Source organism: Equus caballus, chromosome 19, assembly GCF_041296265.1.
Source record: "Equus caballus isolate H_3958 breed thoroughbred chromosome 19, TB-T2T, whole genome shotgun sequence".
NCBI classification, from domain to species: domain Eukaryota; kingdom Metazoa; phylum Chordata; class Mammalia; order Perissodactyla; family Equidae; genus Equus; species Equus caballus.
The window spans coordinates 22,926,863-22,949,872 of NC_091702.1; the positions used below are offsets into that span (position 1 = coordinate 22,926,863).

At 34.6% G+C, this 23,010-nt stretch overlaps 1 protein-coding gene across 50 annotated transcripts in view; it reads left to right on the top strand.

Annotated features, from left to right (window-relative positions):
* ECT2 (epithelial cell transforming 2) overlaps positions 1 to 23,010 on the top strand; it is a 108,169-nt gene that overhangs the window by 59,883 nt on the left and 25,276 nt on the right. For all 50 annotated transcript variants that reach the window (XR_011429027.1, XR_011429026.1, XR_011429034.1 and 47 more), the window contains 5 exons: positions 848 to 967; positions 8,041 to 8,109; positions 16,219 to 16,329; positions 17,503 to 17,599; positions 19,218 to 19,299. Coding sequence is in view for 26 of the 50 variants with exons in the window: in XM_023623319.2 (XP_023479087.2) it covers positions 848 to 967; positions 8,041 to 8,109; positions 16,219 to 16,329; positions 17,503 to 17,599; positions 19,218 to 19,299 (479 nt within the window). In the remaining 24 variants the exon portion in view is untranslated. The remainder of the gene's footprint in view (positions 1 to 847; positions 968 to 8,040; positions 8,110 to 16,218; positions 16,330 to 17,502; positions 17,600 to 19,217; positions 19,300 to 23,010) is intronic.

A 23,010-nucleotide genomic window follows, 5' to 3' on the forward strand; every position in this document is an offset into this window, starting at 1 on the left:
TTTTCCCTTTTTCTCCCCAAAGCCCCCCAGTACATAGTTGTATATTCTTCATTATGGGTCCTTCTAGTTGTGGCATGTGGGACGCTGCCTCAGCGTGGTTTGATGAGTAGTGCCATGTCCGCGCCCAGGATTTGAACCAACGAAACACTGGGCCGCCTGCAGCGGAGCGCGCGAACTTAACCGCCTAGGTGGCACTACTTTTTAAATTTTGGTTTTCATTTGGTTTTAGTATATAGGAATGTGGGATATAGAAATACGAGCCTTGTATGTGTGTGCGCGCATGCATGCTGACCTAGTATCCTGTGACCTTGCTAAGCTCACTTATCACTAGTTCTAGGAGTCTTTTTCCTTTTATTTTTTTCGATTGATACAACCAACAACATGGATTCAAATGGGTCTTCTAGCTTCAAATCCAGTCTCTTTCCCCTAAACCAAGTTTCTGTGCTACCATTTCAAAACATTTAGTACTTGCATTAAGTATATGTCTGGAAATGATTGATTGCTTATTGCTTTCTTCCTTAGTAATTTGAATAAAAAAGTAGAAATTACTCCTATATCATACTAATAATTTAATGATTTGTAGAACTGTGATAAACTTTTATTAGATTCTAACCTAACATTTTATTATAAGAGTATATATACACACATACACAGATATATAAATAGGATAAATTAGAACAGAAAATGTTATGAGAAAAAATGGTCTCAAATTTAGGGAGAAGTATTTTTTTAATTCCTTTTTTCTTTCCCATCAACATCTCATCTCTCCTTTGTCGTTGTCTATATGTCAGCTTTTTTTTTCCTTTTGCCCACAATCTACCTAAACTAGTCTCTTTTTACCTTTTAGCTGTTTCAGGTACCACTGGAAGAGGAAGGACAGCGTGGCGGGCCCATCCTTGCACCAGAAGAGATTAAGACTATTTTTGGTAGTATCCCAGATATCTTTGATGTGCACACAAAGATAAAGGTAAATTTGTATATGTTAGGTTGGTAGTAATTCTTTTTGGATGTGTTTATTAATTATGATTTTTCAGGATGATATTGTAAGTAAAACTTCTTACTCCCTCATTTATTCCTTGGAATCGTTTGTTCCTTTGCTCCAGTACCTTATTAATGTTTGCTGTTTGCCTGTTTTTTGATTTTGATTAACCTTGAAAATAAGGAATTAAGACCTTATGGTGTCTTTTGTTAGAGATGTGGTTGCTAGTATACTGTTTTTCTTCTTTTCATACTGTTGTTCTTCTTGAGTTATATGTTTTTATTTTGCTTTCGTTTGTGAGACTGGAAGGGACTTGGATATCATTTCATTCATTTCTGCATTTATAGTCAGATAAATGCCAAAACCATAAGATGAGATAATGCTTTCCTCTGTTTAATGATTTCCCTTTGATGAAGGGTCCATCATGTCCAGGTATCAATCTCTAATAGTGAAATAGTTTTTGGGCAAGTTTAGCTGAACTCTTAAAAGTAGTTTAACTTTATTTCCTCCTATTTTTCCTGTGTGGTATTTGAGCAAAATTGACCAGTTTTCTCCTCAAAACAACCCATATTAATGTTTATTCAATATTCAAGTAAAAAGATTAATCTGGATTATAAAATGTTTTCAAACAAATGCATTAAATTACTTTCGATTTTATTACACGTCATAAACAATATAAAAGATCTGTAAGTTAATAAAAAGCAATTTATCAAATGCTTGTATTTTGTATTTTATCAGTATTCTTGATCATATTTTAGTTATAGCTAGATCTAAAGGGAACTCTGAAGGAATCTTTATTTTCTCAAAAGCTTAAAAACCAACAAGTCTTAGGCTAGTTTATCCTTATTTTTATTTAGCATTCTGAATATTTGAAGAAGAAAGTATCCTTGGAATGTGTTTTACTTCGTAAGAAACACGGAAAGACAAAGGTAGAGTGGGAAGGCAAGGAGCTTTTCATCTTGGTGTTCTTCTAATAAGTTGTGGATCAGTTTGAATTTTTGTCAGTCATTTAGCCAGTTGAGTATTCAAATTCCCTTTTAATATAAAATGTTAAACTTTTTAAGTGAACAGTATCATAATCTCAATTCAGAAGATCTTATTCTCTGATTCACTGGCGCTTTGAAAATGATTATTACCCTTTAGTTTTCTCATGTGTAACGTGATTCTTTAAGCAGCTTCTGTAAAGTTGGATTACCAATATTTCAACTATTAGTTGATTTTTAGCTGATTTCAGGTTTGTCACACACTTAAAAATTTCAGAGCCTGTGTTCTTTTCTACCATGAAAGCAATACATGCTGTCAAACATTTGTAAAATCAGGAGAAAAGGAAAAAGGAGTAGAAAATGCCCATAATCCCATCACCCAAATACTACTAGATTTTGTTGTATTTTGTCTCTTTTATACATAGCGTTTTTTTCCCTCTTTTTTAAATGTAGCCAGCCATCTATCAAGTACTGCCACATCTCTTGAACACTACCAAGATGTTGGTATTATTGTCCACATTTTACAGATGTGAAACTGCTATACTCAGAGATTAATTTTTCCAAAGTCAGACATCTGTAAATGCTGGATGCAGTTTGAACCCTTTTTTGTCTGACTTTATGCTGATGCTATCTTGCCTTTTTTTTTCTTTTTGAGATATAACTGATGTATAACATTGTATTAGTTTTAGTTGTACAACATAATGGTTTGAAGTATGTATATATTGTGAAATGATCACCACAGTAAGTTTAGTTGACAGCCATCACCTCACATAGTTACAAATTTTTTTTCTTGTGATGAGAACTTTTAAGATTTACTCTTAGTAACTTTCAAATGTACAATATAGTGTTATGAACTATAGATACCATGCTGTCATTACATCCCCTGGATTTACTTATAACTAGAAGTTTATACCTTTTGACCACCTTTACCCATTTTGCCCATCCCCCTTTCCCTGCCTCTGGCAACCACTAATCTGTTCTCTGTATGTACGAGTTTGGTTTTTTTTAGATTCCTCATATAAGTGAGATCATACAGTATTTGTCTTTCTCTGACTTATTTCACTTAGCATAAGGCCCTCAAGGCCCATCCATGTTGTCACAAATGGCAGGATTTCCCTTTTTCTTTACGGCTGAATAATATTCCGTTATGTATATATACCACATTTTCTCTATCCATTCATCCATTGATGGACACTTAGGTTGTTTCCATGTCTTGGCTATTACTAATGCTATGTTGCTTCTTGATGATCATGCTGTAGATACACTATTTTAGTATGTAAATGTGTCTTTGTACAGTTTTTCCTATCATCTTGTTAATATGGTATTCCTGAGAAGCACTGATGTCTGTATTTTATAGTATTGAATAGTGGTTATGGATATATGGACTGTGGAATAAAGCAGATTTGGGTTTGAAGTTCGGCGACTAAGTACTTCAGTTTTCTTATTTGTTAAATGGGGATAGTAGTATTTGACTCGTGGGTGATTGTGAAATTTTTTATTTTTATTTTCTTTACAAGTTGCTAAGCATAGTGCCTGAGATTGAGCAATCAATAAATAAAAATAGCAATTTATATTAATAATTAAATTCAGAAGGTGGGTAAACTGTTGTTCAGAAGTTTTGTGAAGGATTAAAACCATTTTTTACTCACTGTATTTACAACCACTGTGTCTGACACTTAGATTTCTGTCAGTAAATGTTTGCTGAATTATGGTCATGCTACTTTTAAATGTCCGAATCGGGACTGGAAGGAACTTGGTGTATTTTCTCATCTAGATTTTATGTGGACACCTTTAGCCTCATTCTTTCTTTTTTTAGATTGGCACCTGAGCTAACAACTGTTGCCAATCTTTTTTTTCCTGCTTTTTCTTCCCCAATTCCCCCAGTACATAGTTGCATATCTTAGTTGTAGGTCCTTCTAGTTATGGCATGTGGGATGCCACCCCAACATGGCCTGACGAGGGGTGCTATATCCGCAGCCAGGATCTGAACCAGCGAAACCCTGGGCCACCAAAGCGGAGGGCACGAACTTTACCACTTGGCCGGCCCCAGCCTCATTCTTAATTTGCCTTCAAGGTCTGATGATATTTAGATTAAGGTGAGAACTTTTGAGATTGTTAATACCTCTCTTTTCCTGAGAGTGAGTTTTTCTTTTTGAGGACTAACTGACACTGGTCCTTGATGTGCAAATGCCTTCTTTTGTATGGAACCATGATGGAACAAAAGAGAAAAGGCCAGGTTGGAGGGAGTGCTTTTTCTTTGTGTTTATCCTTTGTTAAATTAGTGTAAGTCTCAAGATGCCTTGTACTTGTTTCAGGAACAGGTGTATACTGGGTAATCTTCTAATTTGGTGTATTGTGCAATGAGCTAGATAAAAGAGAAACCCATCTTATATAAAAGTAAATGGTAATAGTACAGAAGAAATCTTTAACAAGGAAGAAAAGAAGAAAGTAATGTAGTGTTCTCACTCCCATCTGTTTACCACCTCCTCTACTTTTCAAACAGGCTTTGGGAGTTAAGCTCTGTGTCTTAGACCTATAGAGTTCTGCTTTCTTATGGCTAGGAGGTAAAGTTGGGAGAATTCTGTGGAGAATTCCTGGTATGTTATGGACAAGGAGAAGGAGATAATGTTTCAGCATCTGTCTTAAATTGGATTAGGCATTTTCCCACAGGAACATTTTAAGAAATGGTGACACTGTGAATGATACTCTTGGGGGCTGGCCTGCCAATCTGACTCCCCGTTTCTAATGGATAGGCACTGTAGTATAGATCTCAAGTGGAATGAGATGGAATCTGGAGTCAGACAAAACTGAGTTTGAATACTGCTTCACAACTGGGTGATTTGAGGCAAGTTACTCAATCTCTCTAAGCCTTAATTCCTTTATTACCTAGTTCTTGAACTAACAGTTGATTAATGCAGAAATCTTTATTTAATCAACAAGCATTAGGAATTAAAGGTTAACTGGAAACAGAGTAGACTATTTTTCAGAGTGCCTACAGATTGTTTTACTTTCTGATAGCAGTGTTCTTATATAAGTATATACAGCCATCTTGTAGTTTTTTACACTTTAAAAACATGTCACTAGATTACATTGTGAGAGTTCTAAGGTTTTTCTCTTCCGCGTCAGTTTTCCAAATATCCGTCTCCACTTTATATTAAATACATAGGAAAATATAGTTAATAATAGCTTATTGAGCACTATTATTTGTTAAGGATTCTTTTAAATGTTATACAGGTATTAACTAATTTAATCCTTTATGAGTTAGGACTCATTAATATCCTAATTTTTCAGAATAGGAAATTGAGGCATTTAGAGATTAAGTTACTTAGCCAAGGGCACAGAACTGACAAATCCTAGATCCAATATTTAAAATTAAGCTAGTCACTGCCAGACTCTTCTACATTATATTGCTTCATGGCTAGTCTTATTTTTAATCTTTTTCTTCTTTCTGTTGTTTCAAGTGAAATTTTAAATAGTTAAATTTATTTCTTGACTTGTGGGCTGTTAAAGTATTTTTGCTTTGAGTTCACTTATATGCTATCAAAAGTAATTTTTTCCCCTTTTGAGCTTTTGTGAGTCTGCTGGCATAGGACAATGATTCTTAAATTATTTGGTCTCAGCATCCTTTTTCACTTTCAAAAATTGAGGAACTTTTGTTTATGTGGATTTTACCTGTTGGCATTGGCTTTATTTGAAATTAAAACAGAAAATTGAAAAATATTTTTTAGGATGCATCAATTTTTTTAACAGCTTTATTGAGGTGTAGTTCACATGTCATTAAATTTACCTGTTTCAGATACACGATTCAGTGATTTTAATAACTTTACCAAATGATGCAACTGTCTCCATAAATCCATTTTAGAACATTTTCTACTCCCCCTGTAAGATCTTCCACACCCATTTGTAGTTAATCCCCATGCCTAGCCCCAGTTCTAGGCTACCACTAATCTGCTTTCTGTCTCTATGAATTTGCAGTTTCTGGACATTTTACATAAATGCAAATATACAGTATATGGTGTCTTACATATGGCTTCTTTCACTTAGCATATTTTTGAATTTCATGTGTGATGTAGCCTGTTAGTGGTTTATTCCTTTGTGTGGCCAGATAATAGTCCATTATATGGCTATGTCATATTTCTTCATTCATTCATCAACTGATGGAAATTTAAGTTGTTCAAGTTTTTGGCCATTATGAATAATGCTGCTATGATCATTGTGTGCATGTCTTTGTGTGGGCATGGTTTCATTTCTGTTTAGTAGATACTTACCAGTAGAATTGGTGGATCATCTTATATTTGGTGGGTAGTCTTATATTTGAAATTTTTGAGAAACTGCCAGGCTTTTACATCATTTTACATTCTTAGAGTAATGTATGAGGGTTCACATTAGTCCACATTCTCACCAATACTTTTTTTTTTTTTTTTAAATAGCCATTCTAGGATGTGAAGTGGCATCTCTTGGTGGTTTTGATTTGCATTTCCCTAATGATTAATTATATTGAGCATCTTTTCACCTGCTTATTAGCCATTTGTGCATTATCTTTGGTGGATGTGTGCTTAGATCTGTTGTCCATTTTTTGATTGGGTTGTTTGTCTTATTGAGTTGTAAGTGTTCTCTATAAATTCTGGATTCAAGTCCTTTATCAGCTGTGTGTTTTGCAAATATTTTCTTTGAGTCTGTTGTAGCTTGTCTTTATTTTTTTAATGGTGTCTTTTGAAGTACAAAAGTTTTAAATTTTGATGAAGTCCAGTTATGCATTTTTTTCTTTTATGTACCCTGCTTTTGGAGTCATGTAGAAATTTTTGCCTAACTCAAAGTTTTGAGGATTTTCTCCTGTGTTTTGTTCTAAAAGTTGTATTGTTTTAGCTTTTACAGTTAGGTATATAATCTATTTTGAGTTAATTTTTTGGTAATTATTTGGTGGATATCCAATTAAAACAATTTTTATTAATACATTTAAAGTCCTCATAACTCATTACATACATGGTAGCATAAATAATATATTCTTTATGAAAAACAACTAATTTCCAAAAACAGAAATAGTGAGAAGAGTGATGTCATTTTGTATTTTTTCTGCCTGGCTTAATAGAAGATTCTTTCTCATATCTGCTGCTTAATTCAGTCTGTTGCCATATCACATAGTCTCTAGAAAACTCTATTGTATACTTGTGAGAGAATTAGAGTTAAAAAATCAAATAATGCCTTAGTATTGTAAATAGTTTAATCTCATGGCTCCTACTAAAAGGTTGTGCTGGAGGGTCTGTGGATGATACTTCAAGAACCTCTGGTATAAGAGCTTGTTGATTAATTTCTACTTTAAAGTCACTTTTAGAATTTCGATTAAGGCGTGTCATTTCTTGGCATCTCATTTTATCATCTGATTTGTGTTTTATTATCCTACAGAGCTTTTAAAGGTTTTCTAAAATTTTACAAATATGTAGTATTTTTGAATGATGATTGATAAGTCTTATAGACAAGGGATTAGCATACTGTGGTCGATGGACCAAATCTAACCAGTTTTGGATTTTGGTAAAGTTTTGCTAAACAAGGCTTTATTGAAACACAGCCACACTCAATTGTTTGTGGATTGTCTATGGCTGTTTCCACTCTACAAGGACAGAGTTGAGTATTTGTGACAGAAACCATATGTCTTGCAAGCCTTAAAGTATTTACCATCTGGCCCTTTAAGTTTGCTGATCTCTATTATAAATTACAGTTTCCAATGGCTGATGTTAAATAAGATGGTTCAGCAGCAGGATTGAAAGTAGTTTTTTATAATAAATAACACCAATCACCTTCATAGTTAACTAGAAAAGACATTGAACTATCACATCATATTGGGAAGTTAGTCTTAGTGACTTTGACACTCTTTATATTTTCTTAAAATCATTTTTAAAAGGATATTTTCTTCACAAAGAGTTAATTCCTTGTTGAGGAGGAAGAATGTATTATTAATTGTTTTGAATATCAAGTTTAAGACACTTTCTAAAGTGCTTTCAAGTGAATATCTTAAAAATATTAAAAGATTTTAAATTGTCAAGTTCAATTTTAAATTTTAAATGATTTGTGCTCTTTCAGGATGATCTTGAAGACCTTATTGTTAATTGGGATGAGAGCAAAAGCATCGGTGACATCTTTCTTAAATATGTAAGTATTTTATTTCTTTTTTAAGTTTTCAGATTAAAGTATCATCTAATCAAGGACTGAAGGGAGTGAAAGTAACCTGTTTAAATGTGAGAGCTTTAAAAACTTTGACATAGTTATTTTTGTAAAATATATTAAGTTTTTTTGTCTTCTGAAACATACTTTCTGTATACAATTTAACACTTTCTTGATAGCTCAAGGTCAGCAGTAGGAGCAGTAATTGTCAAACTTTAGTTGTTTTACTACATATCAAGTTATTTTCCCTTATTAATGGCCACAGATTAATGATTTTTTTGGAAATTTTCTATAATTGAGTTTTTATTTTTCTCTTTCTTTAGTTGATAGCAGTTTTTGCTGTCATATGTCTGCTCTGTATAAAACCTTCTAGTGAACTCCTTCTTTAGGATAAGAACCACTTAAGTTTATTAAATAAAGTAAATACATTTTGTTTTATTTTTATTGTGGTAATATTGGTTTATAACATTCTGTACATTTTGGGTGTATGTCATTATATTTTGATTTCTGTCTAGATTATATCATATTCACCACCCAAAAACTAATTACAATCCATCACCACACACACACACACAAGTGCCTAATCATCCCATTCACCCTCCTGCCTCCCCCATTCCCCTCTGGTAACCACCAATCCAATCTCTGTCTCTGTGTAAATACACACAATTTGTTGTTGTTTTTAATCTTCTATTTATGAGTGAGATCATATGGTATATTTGACTTTCTCCCTCTGACTTACTTCGCTTAGCATAATAACTTTCAAGGTCTATCCATGTCATCACAAATGGCCAGATTTCATTCTTTGTTACGGCAGTGTAATATTCCATTGTGTATATATATGACATTTTCTTTATCCTTTTATCCCTTGATGGGCATCTAGGTGGGCCCTTGTGAATAATGCTGCAGTGAACACAGGGGTGCATGTATCTTTACATATTCATGTTTTCATGTTCTTTGCATAAGTACCCAGCAGTGGAATAGCTGGATTCTTAATATTTAATTAATTAATTAAATAAATATTACTTAATTTAATATTTTAATAATATATTAATTTAATTTAATTAATTAATAGCCATTCTTAGTATTTTTAGGAATCTCCATACTGTTTTCCGTAGTGGCTACACCAGTTTGTACTCCCAACTATAGTGTATGTCCCTCTTCTCCACATCCTCTCTGATGTTTATTATTTCCTGTTATGTTAATTATAGCCATCCTGACAGGCATGAGGTGATATCTCATTGTAATTTTGATTTGCATTTCCTTGATAATTAGTGATGTTGAACATCTTTTCATGTGCCTACTGCCCATCTGTATATCTTCTTTGGAGAAATGCCTGTTCAGATCTTTTGCCCATTTGTCAATTGGATAGTTAATTTTTTTGTTGTTGAGATGTATGAGTTCTTTATATATTTTGGGTATTAACCTCTTGTCAGATAAATAGTTTGCAAATATCTTCTCCCAATTGTTAGGTTGTCTTTTTGTTTTGTTGATGGTTTCCTTTGCTGTGCAGCTTTTTAGTTGATGTAGTCCCATTTGTTTATTTTTTCTATTGTTTCACTTGCCTGGTCAGACATGGTACTTGAAAATAAACTGCTCAGACCGATGTTGAAGAGTGTACTGCCTATGTTTTCTTCTAGAAGTTTCATGGTTTCAGGTCTTACATTGAAGTCTTTAATCCATTTTGAGTTAATTTTTGTGTGTGGTGTAAGATAATGGTCTACTTTGATTCTTTTGCATGTGGCTGTCCAGTTTTCCCAGTACCATTAGTGAACACACTTTCCTTTCTTCATTGTGTTGTCTTGGCTCTCTTTTGAAAAGTAGCTGTCCATAGATGTGTGGGTTTATTTCTGGGATCTCGATTCTGTTCCATTGATCTGTGTGTCTGTTTTTGTGTTAGTACCATGCTGTTTTGATTACTATAGCTTGGTGGTATTTTGAAGTCAAGGTGTGTGATACCTCCAGCTTTCTTCTTTTCTCTCAAGATTCCTTTGGCTATTTTGTTGTTCCATATAAATTTTAGGATTCTTTGTTCTAGTTCTGTAGAAAATGTCCTGGGAACGTTGATAGGGATTGCATTGAATGTGTAGATTGCTTTAAGGAGTATGGACATTTTAACTATGTTAATTCTTCCAATTCAAGAGCCTGGAATATCTTTCCATTTCTCTGTGTCTTCTGTTTCTTTCAAAAAAGTTTTGTAGTTTTCAGTGTACAGGTCTTTCACCTCTTTGGTTAAGTTTATTCCTAGATATTTTATTCTTTTTGTTGCAATTGTAAATGGGATTGTATGCTTAATTTCTCTTCCTCTTAACTTCATTGTTACTGTGTAGAAATGCAACTGATTTTTATATGGTAATTTTGTGTCCTGCAACTTGACCATATTCATTTATTATTTCTAAAAGCTTTTTGGTGGATTCTTTAGGGTTTTCTATCTATAAAGTCATATCATCTGCAAATAGTGAAAGTTTCACTTCTTCCTTTCCAATCTGTATCCCTTTTATTTTTCTTGCCTGATTGCTCTGGCTATGATTTCCAATACTATGTTAAATGAGAGTGTTGCAAGTTGATATCCTTGTCTGGTTCGTGTTCTCAGAGGGATAGCTTTCAGTTTTTCTCCATTCAGAATGATGTTAACTGTGGGTTTGTCATATATGGCCTTTATTATGTTGAGGTACTTTCCTTCTATACCCATTATATTCAGTTTTTATCATAAATGGATGCTGTATCTTGTCAAATGCTTTCTCTGCATCTGTTGAGATGATCATGTGATTTTTATTCTTTATTTTGTTAATGTGGTGTATCATGTTGGTAGATTTGCGGATGGTGAACCATCCCTGCATCCCTTGAATAAATCCCACTTCATCATGGTGTATGATCTTTTTAATGTATTTTTGTATTCGATTTGCTAGTATTTTGTTGAGGACTTTTACGTTGATGTTCATGAGTGATATTGACCTGTAATTTTCTTTTTTTGTGTTGTCTTTGTCTGCTTTTGGTATCAGGGTGATGTTGGCTTCATAGAATGAGTTAGGAAACTTCCCTTCCTCTTCAATTTTTTGGAAGAGTTCGAGAAGGATAGTTATAAAGTCGTCTTTGAATGTTTTGCAGAATTCACCAGGGAAGCCGTCTGGACTGGGACTTTTATTTTCTGGGAGGTTTTTGATTACCTTTTTGATCTCCTTACTCATGATTGGTCTGTGCAAATTGTCTTCTTGATTCAGTTTTGGAAGTTTGTTTGATTTTAAGAATTTATCCATTCCTTCTAGATTATCCAATTTGTGGTATATAGCTTTTCCTAATGTATCTTATCTTTTGTATTTCGGAGGTGTCCATTGTAATTTCTCCTGTTTTATTTCTGATTGTATTTAGTTGAGCCTTTTCTTTTTTTCTCAGTGAGTCTAGATAAAGGTTTGTCAATTTTGTTTATCTTTTCAAAGAACCAGCTCTTGGTTTCATTGATTTTCTTTTTTTCTATTGTTTTTTTTAGTCCTCTATTTCATGTATTTTTGCTCTGATTTTTATTATTTCCTTCCTTCTGCTGATTTTGGGCTGTTTGTTCTTCTTTTTCCAGTTCCTTTAGGTGTACTGTTAGATTGTTTAGTTGAGATTTTTCTTGTTGATTGAGGTAGGTCTGTATTGCTGTAACCTTCTCTCTTAGAACCACTTTTACTGTATCCCATAAGTTTTGGCATGTTGTATTTTCATTTTCACTTGTCTCAGGGTATGTTTTGATTTCTCCTTTGACCCAATGGCTATTCAGTAGTATTTTGTTTAATCTCCACATATTTGTGGCTTTTCTTCCTGTAGTTGATTTCTGTTTGATACCATTGTCCTCAGAAAAGACGCTTGATATTGTTTCAGTCTTCTTAAATTTATTGAGACTTGTTTTACGACCTAATATGTGATCAGTCCTGGAGAATGTTCCATGTGCATTTGAAAGGAATGTGTATTCTGCAGTTTTTGGATGGAATGTTCTATATGATATCTACTAAGTCCATCTGGTCCAATGTGTCATTTAAGGCCAGTGTTTCCTTATTGATGTTCTGTTTGGATGCTCTGTCCATTGGTATAAGTGGAGTGTTATAGTCCCCTACTATTATTGTGTTTCTGTCTCTTTCTCCTTTTATGTTTGTTAATAATTGCTTTATATATTTAGGTGTTCCTATGTTGGGTGCATAGGTATTTTCAAGTGTTATCCTCTTATTGGATTGTTGCCTTTATCACTATTTAGTACCCTTCTTTGTCTCTTGTTACAGTTTTTAAAATCTATCTTGTGTGATATAAGTATTAGTACCCCAGCTTTCTGATCATTACCATTTGCATAGAGTATCTTTTTCTATCCATTTGCTTTCAGTTTATATCTTTAGGTCTCTAGTGTGTGGGTTAATGCAGCATATTTATGGATCTTATTTTTTTATCCAATTGGCCACCTTCTGCCTTTTGATTGGAGCATTTAGTGCATTTACGTTTAAAGCAGCTATTGATAAGAATATACGTATTGCCATTTTGTTAACTTTTTTCCTGTGTGTTTTAGTAGTTCTTCTCTATTCCTTTCTTCTCTTTCTCTTCCCTTGTGGTTTGATGGCTTTCTTTAGTAGTATGTTTGGTTCCTTTCTCTTGTTGTTTTGTGTATTATTGCTTTCTGGTTTGTGATTATCGTGAGATTCGTATATAATAACCTACATGTATAGTAATCTATGTTAAGTTGATGGTCTCTTTAGTTGACCTCTTCCTGAAAGCTCTGCTCTTTTACTTCCCTTCTCCCTCATTTTATGTTTTGATGATATATCTGACCTCTTTTTTTGTGCATGTGTATCCATTACCCTCTTATCATGGAAATAGATAATTTTAGTACTTTTGTCTTTTGACCTTCTTAGGTGATTGATTTGCTGTCTTTATTGTGTATTTGCCTTTACCAGTGATTTTATTGCTTTTTTTGTGTGTGTGTGATAATTTTCATATTCCTGTTTGTGGTCTTCTCTTTTCCTCTTAAATAAGTCTCTTTAGCATATCTTGTAAGGCTGGTTTCTTGGTGATAAACTCCTTTAGTTTTTGCTTGTCTGGTAAACTCTTTCTCTCTCCTTCCATTCTGAATGATAATCTTGCTGAGTAGAGTATTCTTGGCTGAAGGTTTTTTCCTTTCAGCTCTTTAAATATATTGTGTTACTCCCTTCACCTGTAAGGTTTCTGCTGAGAAGTCAGCTGATAGCCTTATGGGCTTTCCCTTGTATGTAATTTGTTGCCTTTCTCTTGCATCTTTTAGGATTCTTTATCTTTAATTTTGGACATTTTAATTATGATATATCTTGGTGTGGGCCTCTTTGGGTTTATCTTATTTGGTGCTGTCTTTGCTTCCTGTACCTGGATGTCTGTGTCCTTCCTTAGGTTAGGAAAGTTTTTAGCTATGATTTCTTTAAGCAGATCTCTGCCCCTTTGTCTCTCTCTTCTCTTTCTGGAAGACCTATAATATGAATGTTAGTGTGCTTAATTTTGTCCCAGAGGTCCCTTAGACTGTTCTCATTCTTTTTAATTCTTTTTTCTTTTATCCGTTCAGCTTGGGTGTATTCCTCTAGTCTGTTGTCCAGCTCACTGATCGGTTCTTCTGTATCATCTATTCTGCTATTGAGTCCCTCTAGTGAATTTTACATTTCTGGTATCGTATTCATTTGTGATGGGTTCTTTTTTATATTTTCTAATTCTTTGTTGAAGTTCTCACTGAGTTCATCCGTTCTTCTCCCAATATCAGTGAGCATCCTTATGAGTATTTGTTTTAACTCTTTGTCAGGTAGGTTGTTTATTTCTTTTTTGTTTAGTTCTTTTCCTGAGGTTTTTCCTGTTCCCTTACTTGGCGCGTATTCCTTTGCCTCCTCATCTTGCCTCTTTGTCTGTGCTTATATCTGTATATTAGATAGGTCAGTTACATCTTCCAATCTTGGAGAAGTGGCCTAATGTAAGAGATGCTTTATGAGGCCCAGCAGTGTGCTTCCCTCTCGTCACGAGTTCCAAATGTTCCAGGAGTGTGCCCTGTGTGGCCTTCGTGTGTCCTTCTGTTATGACAGGGTTGCTCTTGTTGCAGTTGCCCAGGGAGGCTAGGCTGCCCCCTTGGCCAGCTCGTTGTAATGCTCAGCTGCATGTGGCTATTATGGTCCCTTCAGTCACTTTATTGAGTATGGGAAGTCCCAGAACAGTTGGCTACAAAGTGTAATAGCTGTTGCAGTTTTTCTTTTTACTGAGTAGGCCCCCAGTGTGGCTGGTTGCTAGGCACAGAGGCTTATAATTGCTGTGGACATCCAGCCTGCAAAACTGTTGTCAGCTCTCTCAGGATTGCAGCCTAGTTGGGCCGCCCCCAGGTATGGGAGCACCCAGTTGTTTCAGGCTTTGGAATGTGAGGCATCTCCCCTATGTGGCTTTTGAGAAGCACAAGTCTGCTGCAGCTGACAAGCCCCACTGCCCCGGGGCCACACACCCCATCAACACAATCCTGCCCTGTTTGAGTGCCTTGACCCACTGAAGTGTACCCAGTCACCCCACTGCAGAGGCTCTGCTCACTCCACCACTGCAGGTCCTTCCCTCATTCAAACCCTGCCCCCTGAAGTGGACCCACTTGCCTGGTTACAGAGGTTCCAGGCACCCTGCCCATGTGGGTCCACAAGTTGCCCAAGAGGTGGCTTTTGGGTAGAGTGTGGGTTGCCTTCCCTGGCTGAGCTGGATTAAATTGGTGCTCTAGTGGGTGGAGCAGACCCTGGGCTAACAGGCCAGAGGAAGAACTCCACTGACGTCTTCCAGCATCTGTGTCAGCATGCCTGCACTAGGTCACAGTAATGGCTGCCGCCAATGTCTCAGTCCCTGGAGAGGTCTCACCTCTCAGTGAGATGCATGCAGAGCCTATCAGGTGAGTCTCTTTTCACCAAAGGACTGTGCACCTTTCTTTCTGGTGATTTTAGGTTGCTTTCTGAAAGAGTTGAATTTGTGCTTGGGCCCTTTAAGAGCCTGCTGTTTTTTTCCTTGTGTCCAATAGCTTTTCTGGGAATATTCCTCATTGTAGTTAATAGCCAGCAAAGCCAGGTATTATGACACTTGTCTTGGTTGTGCTGAGTCCAAAAGCTGCTGATTGTGGTAGTGTTTCTTGCTCAAGTCCCCCACTCCTCCAGGGAGGACTTTGTATCTTAGGATTGCTCTGGGCTGCCTGTGAAATGTTGTGGCTCAAAGGTGGCTTTTTTCTCTCCAGCAAGGAATTTCTGCCTCTTCACCTCAGTCAGCACTATCCCTTATTGTGGGGATTCTTTTTATCCAGTTTTCAGTTCTCTCTCACGGGTGATTGTTCCAAGAGTAGTTGTAAATTCATTGTGTCCATGGGAGGAGGTGAGTTCAGAGTCAGCTGACGCTGCCATCTTGACACCACCTCTGTAAATTCATTTTAAATGAAGTGCTGTGAATAGAATTTATAAATTTCTTTCAGTCTCTTTGAATACTATGTATAAATTCCAGTGCCTTGGGTTCTGGCACTTTTGTTCTCTGAGGCTTCCTCCTAAATTCCGTTCTTACCATATAGTCTCTTAGGTGTTTTCTGGTTTGTTGAAAATTGCAAATATGCAGATTATTGTCACGTATCTTTTTGATACCTATTATTCTCCACTATTACCCAAGATATTTTTCCTTTTTTTGTTTGTACTTTTGAGTAATATAATTGATCTTTTAATGGTGGTTTGGATCCTTCAATAAATAGTAGTATGTTTTTGGGTTCTGCATAAATCAACTCTAATTACTGTATTCTGAACTTACAGAAAATTTTAAACTTTGTCATGTTTATATCAATACAGTAAGCCGCAGTATACTTTTGTTTCTTTCTGGGTCTTTATTTGCTTTTCAGGTTTTATGCTGTCTGTACCAATTGATGCATTTTGTTTCACAACTCACTCATTAGTGAGAAGTTTATAAAATAAATTTCTGTATTTAACTTGAGAAGAAACTTACTTTAAACTTTTCTTTTCAGTATGTCAGATTGTGAGTATTGATTGATTGAGTTTAAGTTTTATTGTCTAAGGGTGACATGCATTACAAATTACTGTTTTGGCTTTTTTTTTTCTTTTGTTTTCCTAGTCAAAAGATTTGGTAAAAACCTATCCTCCCTTTGTAAACTTCTTTGAAATGAGCAAGGAAACAATTATTAAATGTGAAAAACAGAAACCAAGATTTCATGCTTTTCTGAAGGTAATTCACTTTTCTTTCAGATTAAAACCTGAGAATAATTCCTTTTCTTCTTCTTTTTTTTTTTTGAGGAAGATTAGCCCTGAGCTAACATCTGCTGCCAAGCCTCCTCTTTTTGCTGAGGAAGACTGGCCCTGAGCTAACTTCCATGCCCATCTTCCTCCACTTTATATGTGGGATGCCCACCACAGCATGGCTTGCCAAGCAGTGCCAGATTCGCACCCGGGATCTGAACTGGCGAATCCCAGGCCACCGAAGTGGAACATGCACACTTAACTGCTGCGCCACCAGGCCAGCCCCTAAAACCTAAGAATAATTTCTGAAGGAGTTTATTAAAATTATACTTTTGGTCAAAATGTATCCATATAACAACTCCTTAATGTTATTTATTAACTTTAGCTGTACCTGAGAGTGGCAGTGATATTTAGCTTCAGAAGATTTCACATACTAGGTAGCAGGGTCCAAAAGGCAGCTGAGTGAATGAGAATGTTCTATGTGGGTTTCTTTTGTTTGTTTGTTTTTGCTGAAGAAGATTCACCCTGAGCTAACATCTGCCAATCTTCCTCTTTTTGCTTGAGGAAGATTCTCCCTGAGCTAACATCTGTGCCAGTTTTCCTCTATTTTATATGTGGGTCACTGCCACAGCATGGCTGCCACAAGTGGTGTAGGTCCATCCCCAGGAACTGACCCTGGGCTACCGAAGCAGAGCATGCAAAACTTAATGTGGTTATTTATTTTTTTTTAAAAAAGTTATACATGTTTTAGTTCTTAAACACCTAAAACTTTTCCAGTGACATTTTGTTTTCCTTTTAATGATTTTTTCTCTTACCAGTGCCTTACTTTGTTTATCCACTGGTATCAGCATAGTTAGTATTTTAAAACTGTTTTTTTCTTCTGAATGCTGTAGACTTAAGAGAAACTTAAGGTGGAATATTTGCGAGTATGTACAGGAACTCACTTTCCGTTAAAATGTTAACCTTTGGGCTGGCCAGGAGGTCACTTCAGGGCCTGGAAGATTATTCAACCCCAGTAATATGCCAGAGAACAACTCCCACCCTACCACCCCCCTTAGTTCTTATCCTAGGGCACTAAAGATGAAGTGTAGTCTAATAAATGTAGGGTGTGAATCTTTGCAGAAGACCTTTTTTTATTGTTGAATAAATTAATTTCTTTCAGATAAACCAAGCTAAACCAGAATGTGGACGGCAGAGCCTTGTCGAACTTCTCATCAGACCAGTACAGAGGTTACCCAGTGTTGCATTACTTTTAAATGGTACTTGTCTGATCTGTTTTCAGACTATTTTGGATGTTTTTATGGAATTGTTTTGTTCTAAAAAATTGAAATTCTTCTCACTTTCATAGTTTTCTTAGATTTCACCATTAAAGTTTATATCTTTTACATAGAATATATCTTTATGGATAATCTTAATAATCACTGATGCTATAAAAATTCAGTCTGGCCTAAAATGCTTTAATTGTTCTGATATCAATTATATTGACTCGTGTTATGCTTTTTCTTCCGCTAAGTCTTCTTACATTTTGTGGTGTGTCACTAATTCAAAATCAATTTACATCCACGTAAATACACAATTCATCCACAAAATCACAAGATGAGAGATGACATGTTTCAAATTGTTTGGTCCTTTTCTGAATCTTAGTAAAGTTCTATATACTTATTCTTCTGCTTACTTTTTTTCCCCTTAGATTGTACAGAGCACTCTTGAAACATACAGCCATTTATTCTAGAATTTAAACTGCAGGTATCAATGGAAGGAAATTTTACAGCAGAAAGTAAATTTTTATGAATAAATTTTGCCTGCAGTAAAAGAAAGGCATGTATATGCTTTTACATTTAGTTGACTAAAGTAGTGAATATTTTTATAAAATTCTAGTTTAGTTTTCATACTTAAATTTAAGAAATAATAAAAAAACTGCCAAACAGGAATAAGTGTGTAATAAAGCTTTTTGATCCCCAAATCTTAACTACAGTAGTATGTATAGCAGATGAGAAGGCTAACTTTTTGACTATTTAATCTATTTTTTCTTTAAAATCTTTTGGTTAACATATGAATTGTAGTGGTAACTAAAAAATTTGATAATTTTTGTTCTCTTTAAGGTTATCTAATAGAATTTACAATTATTACCTTATAAAATGATTTCTCAGTCTTTAAAAGCTATCCCATTTTATAGATTGTAAGGAGATTATATGAGCAAGCAAATGGTAAACTTTATAGAGCAGTATATTTTTTGCTTATTTACTTATCTTCATTATTGTTTCATTAAGTACTTGTTGAAATCCCTCAAATGTTGTCATGACTAAAATGAATGTGATTTCTAAGCCTTTTTCCTGTCACCCCACTTAAAAGATTAGGTGGGCATGCTGCTAGGGAACCATTAGGTGGAACATAGCATAAACAACTTGGTTAAGAAGAGTAAAAGAGTAAGCATCTCATGAACCTGTAAACTAAACAGACCTGCCATTAAGGATACCAAATGCTCTCTGTGATGGAGCCATGGGCCCCAATATGAAATATAACACGTATAATGATCTCTCAGCTAATTGAAGATTGTGTGTTTTCATTCAGCACTGTGGAGAGAGTTTGAGGAATCTAGGAGTCCCCAAGCTTTACTAGAAGGGAATTGAGATAGCAGTGTAAGAAGATGTGTTACATATTCTGAAAATTTGGTCAATAAAAAAATGTAGAAACCTTAAAGGTGTAAGAAGGAAGCTCTTAAAGCAACATTGCATAAAACATTTTTTAAAGTAAGGGTTAGATATACCTTTAAAAATTAATCAACCTATTTCTATCATAATGGATAGCATTTTTAAGTCTTAGATGGAAAACCACTGAACTTCTTTTAATTGTGGAGCAAACATTTTATCATGACAGATCTCAAGAAGCATACAGCTGAAGAAAATCCTGACAAAAGCACTCTAGAAAAAGCTATTGGATCACTAAAGGAAGTAATGACGTAAGTGCATTATTTAAACTTTTTTTGTTCTTAGATTTAGAGTGGAATTAATAGAAAAATTAGAGTCTTAAATGGAGAGAAAAATATCAGTAACAAATTTTTGTAAAATATTATATATATTATTTCTCTAATAGTGTAGTTACACATTAAAATGATGAGAGAAGTATTGTAAGAATACATTGGTTAATCAAGAACACATTCTGAAGGTGTTAAGCTATTATGCATGGAAGGAACAATGGTGTACAAATTTGAATATGTTATAAATTCACTAATAGACATTTTCTTCATATACCTCCAGTCATAGCTTGTTTTTATCTTTCTATAAACTGCCCAAATGTAACTCAGGAATTTGACCATGATGGAATAAAAAGAAAAGACTTATAATACTTGTATTTTTACTTTTTGTTTCATATCCTTGAGTTTTATATAATTAAATTGATGAGGTTGGTTGGAGATGTATTTAAAGTATAAATGTGATGAAATTGACTTGGGGAGCTTGATTGTTAACTTTGGTTACTTGCTGTAGGTCTAATTTGGAGACAGCTCTGATCAGAAATCATCTTTCATGCCTATTATTATGATCAGAATTGAAAACTCTGGCCTCATGGAGGGTGAGGGCACTTCAGCTCTTTGGACTTTACATATCAACATGTTTAATAGATAGAATTAGGTGATTTCTGAGATTCCATGGGGAGCTTCTGTGTGAAATAGTTTCTTAACATACTTGCGAAAGAGCTCTTAGGGAGAAGGTTTCCTAGCTCTACAGAGAGGGTTCAGCAGTAGAATAATGCTCAAATTAGGGAATACCAGCTTTTGTTGCTGCTGAAAGGGTTATACATTTTTTGTTTTTTGCTTATGTTCATATTTTATATGTTCATCAGCCAAACTTCGTGCTTTTGATTTGTTTTCAAGCCAGGGTAATAGTTATTTTTCAACACTTGATAGTTTAACATATTCTGACACACATACTACCGTGATTCTTTCAGCAAATTCTATGAAGTAGGCAGTCAGTGTTAGCATATCTTCACAAAAGAGAAAAGCTAAGAGGTTATTACCTGCCCAGTTTACCTGTTTAGTGTGTAGAAACTCTGCCGATATTATTTTGATGGTAGTTTATGCTATTTGTTATGTTGAATTGTGATGCTGATTTATAAACTTTATAGAATTTGACCACATCTGAATTCTTGAGATTCTTGAATGTTTAGCCTATGGATTAAAGGCTTGTGGTTGATTGAAATAACCATAATACCTCAGGTAAAGGAAATAATGACCACCACCTAACTAGTGCTTGCCATTTAAGCAAACCATAAAAACCTAAAATTGGATTCTAATGATATTAGTTACACATGACTTAACTTATAAACATTAATTTGCCATAGATATATGCTGTAGTAGTTTAAATATTTATTTTTTAAATTAACTATACATGTGTGAAATGTAGTTTAATTTTGGCATGCATGTACTCCCGTGAAACCATCACCACCATCAAGATAAGGAACATTTCCGTGAGCATTTCCGTCAACTCCGAAAGTTTACTCATCCCCTTTGGTAGTCCCTTTTCTTGCCTCTCCCTGTCCCACCTGCCCATCCCAAGGCAACAGTTGCTCTTCTTTTCATCTCTATAATTTGCATTTTCTGGGATTTTATCTAAATGGAATCAGACAGTATACTATCTTTGGTCAGACTTTTTTTACTCAGCATGATTATTTTGAGATTAGTCCTTATTGTTGCTTGTATCAATAGTTCATTCCCTTTTATTGTTTTCCATTATATGGATATACCACAATTTATCCATTTGTGTGTTGGTGGACATTTTGATTGTTTCTAGTTTCTAGCTATTACAAATAAAGCTGCTATGAACATTCGTGAACAAGTCTTAGTATGGTCATATACTTTCATTTCTCTTGGGTAAATATGTAGGAGTAGGAATGGCTAGGTCATACAGTAGATGTGTGTATAACTTTGAAAAATACTGCCAAACTGTTTCCAAAGCAGTTGTACTGTTTTATATTCCCACCAACAGTGTGTGGTGAGTACCAGTGGCTCCTTGTCCTTATCAGCTCTCACTATGGTCAGTCATTTTAATTTGTGAAATTTTAATAGATGTGTAGTGAAATCTCGTAGTTTTGACTTGCATTTTCCCTTATGACAGATGATATTGAGCATTTTTCCTTGTGCTTGTTTACTATCCATATTCTTTGGTGATTGTATGTTCAAATCTTTTGTCTACTTTTTTTTAATTTGGGTTATTTTCTTTGTAGTTTTGAGAATTCTTTATATATTCTGGTTAAAAGACTTGTCAGATATGTGATTTGCAGATATTTTCACATAGTCTGTGTTGTGTTTTTTCTTTTAACAGTTTCTTTCAAAAAACAGGAGTTTTAGATTTTTATGTAATTCAGTTTATCAATTTTTTTTTATGAATGATACTTTTATGATTTTATCTAAGAAATCTTGGTCTAGCCCAAGGTCACAAAGATTTTCTCCTGTTTTCTTCAAGAAGCTTTGTAACTTTAGTCATTAGGTAAAAATCATTTAGGTCTGTGATCCATTTTGAGTTAATTTTTGTATAAAGGGTGAGGTGTGGGTTGATATATTTTTTTTAATATGGAAATCTGTTCCAACACTGTGTGTTCAAAAGACCATTCTTTTTCCACTGAAGCTTTTGCACCTTTATTGAAAAATCAGTTGACCATAAATGTGAGGGTTTATTTCTGGACTATCAATTCTATCTCATTGATCTCTGTGTTTATGATTATGCTAGTACTACACAGTCTTGATTACTGTGCTTTGTATATTAAGTTTTAAATTGGGAATTGTGAGTCCTCTGACTTTGTTCTTTATTTTCAAGATTGTTTTGACTATTCCGGGTCTCTTGAATTTGTATGTAGCTTTTAGAATCAGCTTGTCAGTTTTGGGGGAGGAGAACAGTGGGAAATTTAATAGAGATTTTGTTGGATCTATATTTCAATTTGGGGAGTATTTTCATCTTAACAATATTGAGTTTCTGATCTGTGAACATTTATTTCCATTTCGTTCTTTAATTTCTTTGAACTCAGTTTTGTAGTTTTCAGAATATAAGTTTTGCACTTCTTTTGTTAAACTTATTCCTGAGTATTTTATTCTTTTTGATGCTGTAGTAAATGGAATTGTTTTCTTAATTTCATTTTTGTATTGTTCACTCTAGTGTATTGTATATTGATCTTGTGCTTTGCAGCCTTGCTGAACTTCTTTCAGTTTTATTATCTTTTTAGTGGATTCCTTAGAATTTTCTATAAACAAGATTATGTAATCTGCAAATAGACGTAGTTTTACTTCTTTCCCAATCTGGATGCCTTTTGTTTAATTTTCTTGCCTAATTGCCCTGGCCAGCAACTCCAGAACAATGTTAAACAGAAGTGAGGAGAACAAACATCTTGTCCCTTGTCTTGTTGATTTTAGAGGAAAAGCATTCAGTCTTTCACTAGTAAGTATGATGGTAGCTGTGGGATTTTTGTAGATTCTCTTTGTTAGGTTGAGGAAGTCCTCATTTATTCCAGTTTGTTGAATGTTTCTGTCACGAAAGGACATTGGATTTTGTCAAACAGTTTTTCAGCATCTGCTGAGGTGGTCGTGTGGTTTTTGTCCTTTATTCTGTTGATATGGCGTATTATACTGATAATTACATGTTAACTCCAACTTGTGTTCCTGTGATAAAATCTCACTTGGTCA